This window comes from Camelina sativa, chromosome 14 (assembly GCF_030686135.1).
Source record: "Camelina sativa cultivar CO46 ecotype springtype chromosome 14, ASM3068613v1".
Classification (NCBI taxonomy): Eukaryota; Viridiplantae; Streptophyta; class Magnoliopsida; order Brassicales; family Brassicaceae; genus Camelina; species Camelina sativa.
Window position 1 is genome coordinate 10,395,418 of NC_141893.1, and position 12,586 is coordinate 10,408,003.

Sequence of the window (12,586 nt, forward strand, 5' to 3'; positions counted from 1 at the left end):
CAGTTTTGTGTTTATTGTTAATGATGTGGGTTTAAGGCAAAACTGGTCCTACTACTGAGTTCCGTCTCAAAAGCAAAACCAGATTTCCCTCAGAACCTTTTAAAGAAATAAGTTCATGCCCCCACCCTGAGATAGGAGGAGTCGGTCGGTTGGTTGGAGGAACAGCCATATTACCATATGCCTTTAAAACACACATGAATCCTTTTTTCAGTTGGTGAAAGTGACAACAACAAAGACCGATCAAAGTCAGGTTCGTTCAACAACACATGGATCCACTATCACAGAATCAGATTGGAAGAAGCAGCTACAACAGAGCCACTTAGCCAGCATAAGCAAAAGAACTCAGGAGATGAACCAAGAGCAAAAAAAATAGCAGTTTTGTTAAGTATAAACTAAGCCAAATTCATAGAACAATAGTCTCAAATTGAAGCAATAGTTCCTAATTCAGGCCAATAAAGAGACCAACCACCATCACCACAGATCACAATATACAATTTCGAAAAAACAGAACCAAGAATCTGGGAATGAGGAATTAGAACTTCAGAAATTAAAAGCATGTACAAAGCGAAGTTGCAAAGTTAAAAAAAAAAAAAAAAAAAGAAAAAGATTGATCAAATTTACAAAGTTAAACCACCGGAGGCGTATTAGCGGAGGAGGGAGCATCGGAATCTTGAAGCTTCATGACGGCAGCAGGAGCAGCATCAGGACGGCCAAAATTAGTAGGCGCATCAGGTCCAAGAAGCTGAATCGCAGCGTTATCATAAGCAAGAGCAGCTTCCTCTGCTGTTTCAAAAGTCCCTAGCCATATACGTTGAGGTCTTCCTCCTCCTCCTCCTCCTCCTCCTCCTCCTCCTTTACAACCACCACCACCGCCGCCGTTAGCTCTTCTACTAGCACATCTAATCTCAGCCGCCCACTTCCCCCAAGGTCTCTGCCTCACGCCGCGGTACTTCTTCTTAGTCTCCGTCGTCTTAGTCGCGGCAAGAAACTTTGCCGGAATCCTGATTTTGAACCGAGTCTTCCTGACCTCGGCCTGGGGATCGGAAGAATCGAGGACGATCTCCTTGACTAGCTTCTTGCCTCGACGACGGGACGAAGGAGGAGACGATGATGATGATTCGTCTTCGCTGCTTGAAGAATCGGTTGCTTCCATGTCTGTGAATGAAATTCGAACAATTCTTTTCATCTTCGCCTGGAGAATTTTTGACGACGGAGCCTAAGGTTGGTTGGTTTTGGTTGTTTAGGGTTTGTTTTGTTCGACTCTTAATAGAAGAAGGAAAAAAAAAATAGAAGGATTTGGCTTGTTCGTTACTTAATCACAAGTTTTTAACCGACCTTACTGTATGTGTGTATCTCTTATCTTTTTATAATCCGATGAGCGATGAGTATTGATCAAATCTCAATTTGAGTCGGTTTTGAAATTTTCAAATTCATCAAGAAGAAAAACAAAAATATGGAAAAAAAAAAAAAAAAAAAATCTGTTTTTTCGGAAAAATAAAATAAATGTCAAGTCATGGGTGAAAAAAGTAAAATCAATGTTCGAGTCGGTTTTGAAATTTGAAAATCAAAAATTCAGTTTATTTGGTTTTCAGTGCCCAATTACACGAAAGGCCCAAATTAAGCTGCTGCACTAGTCTTGGACTTCGAGGTTTGGCAAAACCTGCTTCTTTTGGGCCTTGAAAAGAAGATGAAAGGTTTGGATTTTGATTGACATTGTAAAGTTTCATTCATTCATCAAAACTAGCATGTATGATTGACATTTGGATAAAATAAGTTTTTTTTTTGCTAAATTGTAAATATTTCATTAAAAATGAAAAAAATTTAGGTTACAATTCAAAGAATTGAAACCTATACATATGGTTTCATGGCAAAAAGGTTAAAAAACATGAAAGCATATTACGGTAATTAAACCAAGTTTTCGGTCCATCTGCTCAACCAAGCCAAGAAGCTTTGGGAACAAGATGAAGCGATGACGTTTATGATGTCCTTCCCGAATGAGTTGCAAAAGGAGAAGGGCTGATGCAGATTGTAAGACACCTTGTTACGACTAATAATTAGCTATAGAAACCTTTCGCAGGAGGCCCGAGACCAAGCCGTCAACGGTAAGACTCCAAAACATCGATCACAAACTCTTCCTGCGTTATGTGAGATTGTTTCTTCGTTTCAATCCATGAGCTTTCTCAGAACGGAACCTCACACGCCATAATGCAAAAGGTGCAAGCTCCCTCTAACCAAGTTCATCCTCGAAGTCAGTTGCTCAGAGCAAAATAAAACCATTAAATACTACACCAGAAGCCAATAGCCCTACTAGCTTCTCTATAGCACAAACAAGACACAAAGAAGAGGCGAGAACGCAAAGTAAAGCAATCTTCAAATATTGGCAATAACAATAGGAAGCCACAGCATAAACATGCCTTGAACCAAACCAAATAAATTGGTATACCTACGGAGTTCTCAAAAGGAGAGAAAAGCAAGCTATCACGGATAACTAATTCCTCTACTTATCAAACACCACGGCAGCTACACAAAGGAGCAAAAGACCAACTAAATTGATGAGGAAGCTTAACCAGCAAGGAGAAAGCAAGCTCCTAATAATCCTGCTACTGTCCTCAAGCAGAAGATGCCAACAGAGACATCATTCTCCTAAGTCAAGACTCACGAAAAAAATGAGGTAAAACGCAACCAAATAGTAGCCATGCTCTGAAAACCTATGTGAAGGAGGACCAGAAATGAGAGGCTGAGGCATCAGAGGCTCAAAAGACACGATGAACAACACCAACCAAGGCATCAAATCATCCACAGAGCCAAAGAAAGCCTCCCGAATCAAACTCCAACACACGAAATCGACACGAACGGAGTGGACAGAAGCTTCAAGCGTGTGGCAGTAAGCTACCCTCAAAGCAAACAAACCGACACATAGAAACCCTTACCTCCGGCAGACACGAGCCGAAACACGGCGGTTAGACCAAGACAGATCTTGGAAAAAAAATGATTCCGAGCAAAGAGTACACGCTACACCACGACATAGCCAAGGGTAGCACACTCGACCGCCGGAAACACCAGGAAGAAGGCGACCTGAAAACAAATCTACAAACACAATTTGCTCTGCCGATTGAGATGCGAGACGCAAGGACCAGAAATCGAAGCCTCTACCTTGATCCACCACCGTCTACAAGCAGTGGAGGCAAAGACATGATATTTTAGCCACCGAGAACGGCCATCGCGCACAGCGGACCTTCGACACTCGCCACGAGAAACAGAGCCGAATCAATTTACCGACGTCTTCAAGTGCAGAGGTGGATTCGGACCAAGTATCCTTGAACCCTCTCACGGTGCCGGTCGTAACCGGACACCGGAGAGCCAAGATGCGGCGGATTAGGGTTGTCGCAGAAAATTGCTTCGAGAGAGAAAATTTGAGTGCGTGTGGGGGTCACGCGCTGTTATTGTTTGGTTATGGATAAAATAAGTTAATAACTATTTGACCATTCATCAATGACAAGTTAAATCCACATTGCATGATTAGAGCGTTTATGATTTTGATATAACACTTGGTGTTGAACTTTGTCTACAAGCTATAATATCTTTACCAATACTCAAAATTTGAATATGGTATGGACATTTTCATGAACGATATCAAAACCTGTATATGCTTATTCTAAAAGATGCATGATACTATAGTGCCACAATAGTTTTTTTTTTTTTTACGACAAATCAATATATATGATTATCATAACGAGTTTGTACAATACAAAAACAAATCAAATACAACTATTATTGCAAATATAGGAAATTGAACACTATTTTGATGAAAGAGTGGATATGACCCTGCTTTCCAAAGGGATAGTCATAGTTACTTTTTAATCATAGTTTCATAATCAACCCCTTAAGGTTAAATGATCTTAATCAACAAGAATACGTGTAATACCCACACTGAAAACTCTATCAACCAATTAACGTAAAACACATGAGATCATTTTTTTATAAGATGTGTATGACCAAGATTGAAAAAAAAAAATTCATATACGATGTTTTCTCTTCGAGCGATGTTTCGTTGCGATATCTTTCGTATGATTTCAACTATATCTTCAGTATTATATCGTTTTCTCATATATATTTATATATGCATATGATATGACTGATTTATTATTATTCGTCACCACAAGTTACTGAGACTATATATTGTTATCAAACAATTCGTATCCACCAGTTGCGTTGCGCCACGAAATATGAAGAGAAGATAAAACCCAACGGGTAAAAGGGACGTTTACCAATATATCAACCTAATCTGCCCCAAACCCCCATTTTTCTTCCACTTAAGTTTATTATCAAGCACAATCAATTCTGTTTATTAAATTATACTCGTGACCACTGATTGTTTTCGTTGGTATATAATTTAATATATACCACAAAATATAAGAACATGACATAAGATTCTATAGAATATAACCCAAAAAAAATTATTCGTAGCTAGATAGAAATCTACGAGAGTCGTATTATTTGACACGGCACTTTTGGTAAACGGGGTTATTAATTAATTTTGATAAATTTATCAAAGATGTTTATAAAACAATTATTTTTTGACATTTAGAAAAATATCCTGAGTTCCAGGTCACAGCGGCGAAAGAATAAACCTCGATGAACTCTTTTTTATAAAAATATGTAATTGATGTGGACATGTATGAATGAATATTCTACGACCATGATTACCATATAAAGATTAATTAAAGATTACGATATAAAAGTTCTCTGATCAAATATCACGCTTAGATTGGATAAAGAGATTAAAGCCACCATCACCATCCATATATACATTTCTTTAGATAAAACTTTTCAATATTTAAAAGTTTAGGTGGCTACGGGCTACCATATCATATAACGTCCATTTCAAACTTAGAAATGTTAACTCAATTGGTATCAGAATTTCCATAAAACCACACTAGCTAATCCTAAGCGGAACAATCACCCAACGTACTTTCTCGTTCTTGTTCTTTTTTCATTTCGCTTTGTTTAATTTTCTTCTTATTTTAGGTTTTTCACTTCTTTTTTTTGGTCTTTTATTAGCCGACGAAAATTAGAAAGTATTACCTTTTTGTACTTGCATGTTTACTACATGTACGTGTGTGTTATACATTAACGTCACTGCTCTTGTTAAACCTAATTAAGAAGAAAAATTACGGATTGACCATGGTAGCATGGTCGGATGGTCCAGAGTTAAAAACTAAAAATAGTACTTCTTTGTTACAGTTGGAAAAAAAACTATCCATATTAAAATGCAATAAGATCTTTGGATGAATTACTATGACAAGAGCAATCGCTATAGAATAGGAAAAGAATGTAAAATGCATGCATCGGTTGCTAAATTTCTAGATATGTGATTCAATTTTCAATTTTGTGTAGGTGGGCTCCATTTTGTTTACTGTATATGTTGTGTTTCAATTATTTGTATATACGTGTTTGTGTGGGTCGCAAATGCTGCTTGCGTGGTACACAAAGTTATACTATCGATCCTAATTAGAGAAAAGTACGTAAATAAAATCAAAGTGCAGTAATCCCCTTAATTTGCAGATACCCAATATGCATACTAATTAACATTTTATCATTTAAATGTTCAAAACCAAATGCTAACACTACAATTAAGTTATAATCAAGTTTTTCTATAGTCAATTTATATATATATAAAGACGAATAACTAACCCATTAAGAAAAGAAGAAAGTGACCTCATGATGAGGGAAAGGAACATCAGAAACGTACGTCCTCGTTGTCCGACGGGAAATATTTTGGAGTAGCACATCAGTTTACCAATAGATTAGATCGAGGGGCACCTCTAGGTTAAGTATGTACACACCTAATAATATTAATTAAATAAACGCCCAAATCATCAATAAATAAGTCATTGTGTGTTTCCTAATACTCGGAACATTATATTCACCACCACACGGTCCACACCAAACTTTCCTATATAAGAAACGACACCCATTCTATTCATCACTAGCTCCATATCTCTTTCTCTCTCGCCTAGTTTGTGATAGTAAAACATGGGAGCTCTTGATTCTCTCTCTGAGTATTTCTCTAACCATTTCGACGTCTCAATTAGAAAACGGAAGAAGCGTAAAGTCATGCAGGTAACAAAAAAATCCCTATACGGTACGCGGTTTAGCTCTTGTTTCGTTTATGTACTTAGATCTTTGCTTACCCTTTAATTTTTTTTTTTTTGATATTGAGCAGACGGTGAATATAAAAGTAAAGATAGACTGTGACGGATGCGAACGCAAAATCAAGAACGCTGTTTCCTCCATGAAAGATTCGATTCTCACCTCAACTCTCAAGTAGTTCCCTTCACTCAAACACGACTATCTTCTCGTAGCAATCAATTGGTGCAAATATATAATTGTTCTACAAGTAATCTATCACCCACACGAAACTATGCATAGTTGCATACCAAATATATGAAAACTCTAAACTTTGACTCTTTACCTTATTAATAACAACCATGATTATGTAATCTAACACGTCATATATCAAAAAACACAATTCCCTTCCAAATCAGCCAAACACGGCCATACTAATATACACACCACTCGTTTTTTTTTTCTTTTTCTTAGGAGCAAAATCAGTAGAAGTGAACAGAAAGATTCACAAAGTGACGGTGAGTGGCTACGTGGATCCCAAGAAAGTGCTGAAGACAGTGCAGAGCACCGGGAAGAAGAAAGCTGAGTTGTGGCTGTATGTTCCGTACACAATGGTTGCTTATCCGTACGCCGCCGGAGCTTACGACAAGAGAGCCCCACCGGGTTTCGTGAGGAAGTCAGAGCAAGCTCAGGCGCAGCCGGGAGGTACAGACGATAAGCTCATGTCCCTTTTCAGCGACGAGAACCCTAACGCCTGCACCGTTATGTGAATAAGCCGGTGTTATACAATTAATAATGTATCACGCTTTATAAAGTTTATAGTGGAACTTGTTTTTGTTACTGTATTAAGTCAGAAGCAAAACAAATACAGTAATTACTCTGCGTTTAACTAGCTAGTAGTGGCTTTTTATCTCCTAATAATATAGTTTTACTTGATTTCTGTATGAATGATTTAAGTTGTTTAAATTGTGTTTCATGCAAAAACTTAAGGCTTTGTCATAGTTTTTGCCGGAAGCATTTTAATGAGATTTAACGCCTTAAAATGTATATATAATTTTGGGTGGTTAATAACTTAATAACACAAAATCAAGTCTAAAATTAGTTAGAATAATAAAAAGGTTTTGTTTTTCCAATCTGATCAATCAAAAATTAAATCGAAAAATGAAAGACAATATAGATGGATTTTGCATTTATTTAACAATCAAAGATAAATTCGATCAAAAACCGGCTCCAAAATTTAAACTGAAAGCTACATTCTATTTGGTTTTATTAAGCAAAAAAGACCACCATTATTATAGACATAAACTGTGAATGTTTTTAATTCCTTCGGTTGAGATGTCGTCAACGGTGACATTCTTTTAAACATTCCGTGATTAAAGGATTAGCATGGCGGTGAACGGGTGAAGTGTTAAATTATAAATTTTAGTTTTTGTCCCTAAAATATCATCCATCGAATATATAATTGTATCCATATCCTATATCTGATAAACTAAAAGTATTCAAATAACTATCTTAGGCCAATAATTTTGTTTGTATTCACTTGATACTAGTAAAAGAGTTTTGTGGAGGCAGTGGTTGGTTAATAAAAAGTTGAAAGATTCTATGACGCTGAAGAAATCCTTGGCAAGTGAAAAGCCAAACATCAAACAATTATATGCCATCTCTGCCCTTTTGTTGTACACCTATGACAAGTGTAAGATCCGACGGTAAACATTTTTATTCGCATGGGTCCTTATTGTATTTCTAGTCTCTACGTAATTTATGGTATTGTTCCTCGGTGGAAGTAGATATGTCGACGATGATGTCTTTGGATAAGATAAGATATTTGTTAGTCAATAGATATATAATAGAAAGTAAATTATTGAATATGCAATTGCTCAAAATTTTCCAAAACAACTTATTAAAATTTTGGAACATAGCATAGTTTGCCGACCACCAGCAAAGGGACAAGTTTTCTTGTTAGTAAAATTTATTAATTGTGTATGTTCCTTATAATATAACGTGGTTGGTTAAGGGAAGCCTTAAGAAAATGATATACGACCCTCTTAACGGAAAAAAGGAACTAAATATGAAATTTGATAATACGATCGAGGACATGTAAGTACATTGTCGGGTAATGACATGACTAATTATTAATTACGACCCCAATCAATTGGACATATTCTGAAAGTCTATAGTGGCATGTGAATTGTGAAATTTTGAAAAGACACAAAACTAATGGACAGATGAGGAGTATAACACAGCAAACGCGTGGCGTCGAGACTTGAAGACTTTGAAACTAGGAGTCAACGTTTCGTTGATGCTGTGAGGCCCAGGGTTATGGAGCTTATGTTTTATTGTCACGTGTACGGCTAAATCATTCGACTTGAAAACACTAATCACGGCCGGAAAGGAAATAAGGATAATACTGAAATGTGCAGTTTACATCAAGAGTTAATACCACAATGTAATGTTGGCTATGTATATAACAGATCATGTGATCACTACGAATTTTGGTAACTAGATTGATCGTGCAAAGGAACATATATTGGACTATTGATTGTGGCAACTCCCAAATCAAAAGTGCATCTATCACATATAGTTTTAATATATGAGTTACTGATTTTGGTATCAATGTTACGGTTTTGATATTTGAGTTGTTTATAGTATATTTGTTTTGTTGTTGCAGTTATTGACGGTTGAGATAATTTTTTGTGCTGTAAAAAATTACATTCCTCCAAATTACATTATCAATCAAGATTGTATATGATTCAAAGAACAAACAAATTATTATGTGGATCAAAATTCTCATTTTCTATAGTTATTACTATGTGACTTTCTCTTATCTGCTGTAGACATCTGTAATGATAATAATATCATGATTAGTGTGAGTTTCGATTCAATATTTACGCCGGTTAGGCGGTTACAGTCTTGCAGAAAAGATAAACATATTCAAAAGAACAGAACATAATGCAACCTTACTATTTTGATGTAGAATGGGCCTTGTTTTTCTATTTTCGGCCCATACTAGATTGATCTGAAAGGCCAGACCGTATACATACGTTCGCCAAATCGTAGCATAATAACATTGCATGTGTATCTTTTTTTTCCTTTAAAGTGTAGTGACTGAAAAGACAGAAAACAAAAAAAAAAGTTGCACGCGGGAAATAAAAAAAAATCAAGTGTTGATTAGGTTATTGAAATTTAAATTGCAAAGCTACAACTTATTGTTATCATATTGTATAAAATTTTAGATTTATATATATCTATATATATATATATTATTTATAACATTTACTATATACTTATGTCATTTCATTGGCATATAGATTAGCATATGTTACTCTATTATTCTAAGAAAAGAAAAGGAAGAACAAGTTGGGAAAAGAGAGGGAGAAGCTCGAGAAGAGTGTGGGAGAAGGCAAACCCCAAACACTGACTAGACACAGACCGTTGGGCCCGACTCTTCATGCATGCACTCTTCTGACATTTACAATATTTCTCTAAATATACAAATTCTTTACTATTTTCAATTTCATTACTGTTATACTTTTAAGAGTACTATTCTTGTTGGAGTCACTAAAATATAAAAAGTATATGCCTTAAATAATGATACGTACAATTCAAAATGTTTTGTTCCTATGCAATTTAAACTCCACAATTTTCAGAATTTAATGAGGGAAGGAGTTGGTCAGGTCGCTGTAACTTTTAAGTGTCAGTCTCACTCACTCGCTCAACATCTTTCCAAATTTCAGAGCAAAAAAGTCTCTAAACCCAAAGCCCCCCTCTACTCAATTGCCTTACTTCAAAAACCGAGCTTCTTCTCCTAAAAAAGCTTAAAAGTTATCAAAAGAACCCCAAACGCTTTACTCATCTCTCTCTTCTTCTTTCTTCAAAGCCATGACTAAAGATGAAGACTTTAAGCTCCTAAAGATCCAGGTAAAATCTTAAACACTTTCCCCCACTTTATCATTCTCTAGCTCCTTTTTAGTGTTGCGTTGATCTCTCCATTGTGTTAATGGTTTTTTGACTTTTAATATCGAGAACCACAGACGTTTTCCCTAAGAGTCAACATCCATTGCGAGGGTTGTAACCAAAAAGTCAAGAAACTTCTTCAGAGAATTGAAGGTTTCTCTTCTCCTCTCTCTCTTACTCTCCTCAACCTTAAGTTCACAACATGCAAACATTTCTACTTTACTCATCTTGGATTTTTGACGAGTACATTGTCTGGTTTTGACTTAAACAGGAGTTTGTCACGTGAAGGTAGAAGCAGAACATCAAAAGGTGACTATTACCGGGTCAGTTGACTCGGCCACACTCATCAACAAGCTCGTTAAAGCCGGCAAACACGCCGAGCTTTGGTCTCCTAACCCTAACCAAAACCAACCTCAAAAGGCCAAGACTAATGACGTCACCAAGAACACCGCTCAAAAGGGTCAGAAGCAAGGCTTAGCCAAAGGTGGTATTGAAGCTTTCAAGCCTAAGAATAACCCTAAAGGGGGAGCCTTTGCCACGGAGGAAGAAGAAGACGGCGGCGAGGGAGAAGTCGGAGACGTCCAGCTTCCAAAACCGGCCAATCAGCAGCAACAAACCGTCGTCAACTCCAAGAAAAACAATGGAGGAGCTGCGATGAACAATGGAAACAACGGAGTCAACGCCGCATCAAAAAAAGTCAACCAAAAGCAGAGCAACCAAAACCAGAACACTCAACAAGTAATGGCGGCTATGAGAATGAGAACCGCAGGAAAAATAAACCCTGGTGTTGAGAGCAATGAGATTGGAGCTCTCATGGGTCTAGCTGGATTCAACGGCACAACAAACGCCGTGACTCACCCCACAAATGGGATACAACAACAGCTTCAAGCTCCAGCGTTAAACAACATGAACGGTGTCACTAGTCACAACCTAAACAATGGTAACGGAGGCATGATGATGAGCATGAATGGATACAACAATCATCATCCAATGAACATGCAGAGTAGGCAAATGATGCATCATCATCCTCAGCCTCAGCAAATGATGTACCAAAGATCAGCTTTCGTTCCAGCATCAAGCAATGGGTATTACTACAATTATACCCCTAGTCCCTACAGTTATTATCCTTATTACCCTTACCCAGCCGAGCAGCAGTCGCAGCAAAGTATTCACCCAGCTCCAACAAACATGTCTAGTGATGAAGACACTAGCCATAACAATGGCTGCAACATCATGTGAAGTGTGGTTGCTTGATGTGGAAGGTTCCTTTCTGCTTGTGGAAACTAAACTTTAAAAGGTTAATTAAAATCTTTTTCATGTTAATGTGTAATGTGATATATTAGTGTTTGGTTTTTGTTTTCTTCTTGTAGACTGGGTACTTTTTTTTGTGTGGCATGGCATGTAGCTGTTTTAAACTGACATGAAGTTGTGTTGGTTGATATGTAAATCCCAGAATGTTATTTTGATGTTTCATGTGAGATGCTTTGCTTTGTCTAGTTTCTTTTTTCTAACACTAGTGGTTGGTGCGGTGTAAAACATTTGTAGAAGAGCGTTTAGAGCGGTTTGGTTTTGTCACAACGTGGTTTGTGTGTATCTCTCGAAAAGATATTCTCTCTATCCACTCAAAAGTTATTCCACCTGCTCGCTGCCTCTCGGTAGGTGTCTCGTTATAAGCGTCACCTATCTTATTTAATGAGACATAGTTCGAGTTTTTTAAATTGGACTAGTTAAAATAAATGTCTTTAGCCGGTCACGCATCAATCAATCCTTTTCTTTTTAGTTTTGATACTTACAAGATACGTATGGAAATCGGTATTTGCTGATTTTTTTTGTTTTGTTTTGATGCTTGAAAAGCGAAAACATACTGAACTGATTTGAACCATGTTTTGGGCCACATGAATTCCAAATATATGTTTTGGCCTAAAGATAGATGTCCAACTTGGTTTTTTCGCAAAGAAGCCCTATAGTAAAATTCTTGATAGTCACCACAAGATTCCCCCAACCAGGAGACAAAAACATGCAACCGAAAAAGGCAAAACATTTTGGCTGTTTATAAGCGATTTTTAAATCGTATCCTAAGTTTAAGATTTTGATTTTGAACATTGGTTTCGAATGGTCGATCCGCATTCACCACTAAACAGGAAGAGATTTATTTCTCAGCGGTGTTTGGTGTTTGATATGGTTTAATTATGATTTCTCACCACAATCGTACGTCTGTCCAAATTTATATATACGAAACAATCTTATTTATCAATTGTGATTTTAATTGTACCTGAAAACTCTATACAGTCAATATAGGACAATTCTTAAATACAAATAATTAATAGCAGCGCAGGACACTAAAATTATGTAACTAAATAACATTTGGTACGATAACATTACTTTATGTTTGGTCCCTTTTTCATACTTATACTAATCTTTATATATAATAATGTGGTTTGTGCATAATTATGGATTCCCAAATGGACACTTAAAAGAGTTAGAAGGGTCGAGGTTAGGACAG

The 12,586-nt window shown here is 36.7% G+C and overlaps 3 protein-coding genes and 1 long non-coding RNA gene across 6 annotated transcripts; 2 read left to right on the forward strand and 2 right to left on the reverse strand.

Moving 5' to 3' along the window:
- Positions 1–376: 376 nt before the first annotated feature.
- LOC104741011 (ethylene-responsive transcription factor ERF069-like) lies at positions 377–1,421 on the reverse strand. Its single transcript, XM_010461771.3, has one exon. The coding sequence runs from the start codon at positions 1,184–1,186 to the stop codon at positions 626–628; it is 561 nt and encodes a 186-aa protein (XP_010460073.1). The 5' UTR covers positions 1,187–1,421; the 3' UTR covers positions 377–625.
- A 309-nt stretch (positions 1,422–1,730) lies between these two features.
- On the reverse strand, positions 1,731–3,472 carry LOC104741012 (uncharacterized). The gene is made up of 2 exons (XR_760259.3): positions 2,931–3,472; positions 1,731–2,227 (listed from the first exon to the last, which is right to left on the reverse strand). It is a non-coding gene; the product is annotated as an uncharacterized LOC104741012 (long non-coding RNA).
- Positions 3,473–5,750: 2,278 nt separating this feature from the next.
- Positions 5,751–7,073, forward strand: LOC104741013 (heavy metal-associated isoprenylated plant protein 22). Of its 3 annotated transcripts, none has more exons than XM_087483178.1 (3): positions 5,751–6,123; positions 6,227–6,327; positions 6,604–7,073. In XM_087483178.1, exons 1-3 carry the CDS (start codon positions 6,037–6,039, stop codon positions 6,713–6,715), a joined length of 300 nt encoding a protein of 99 aa, XP_087339304.1. In that variant the 5' UTR covers positions 5,751–6,036; the 3' UTR covers positions 6,716–7,073. The 3 variants fall into 3 exon arrangements, with proteins under 3 accessions (XP_087339304.1, XP_087339305.1, XP_087339303.1); XM_087483179.1 differs by having other exon boundaries at positions 5,938–6,123; positions 6,227–6,300; positions 6,602–7,073; XM_087483177.1 differs by having other exon boundaries at positions 5,985–6,123; positions 6,227–6,400.
- A 2,653-nt stretch (positions 7,074–9,726) lies between these two features.
- Positions 9,727–11,579, forward strand: LOC104741014 (heavy metal-associated isoprenylated plant protein 37-like). Its single transcript, XM_010461774.3, has 3 exons — positions 9,727–10,047; positions 10,161–10,236; positions 10,355–11,579. The coding sequence occupies exons 1-3, from the start codon at positions 10,009–10,011 to the stop codon at positions 11,320–11,322; spliced, it is 1,083 nt and encodes a 360-aa protein (XP_010460076.1). The 5' UTR covers positions 9,727–10,008; the 3' UTR covers positions 11,323–11,579.
- The last annotated feature ends 1,007 nt before the right edge of the window (positions 11,580–12,586 follow it).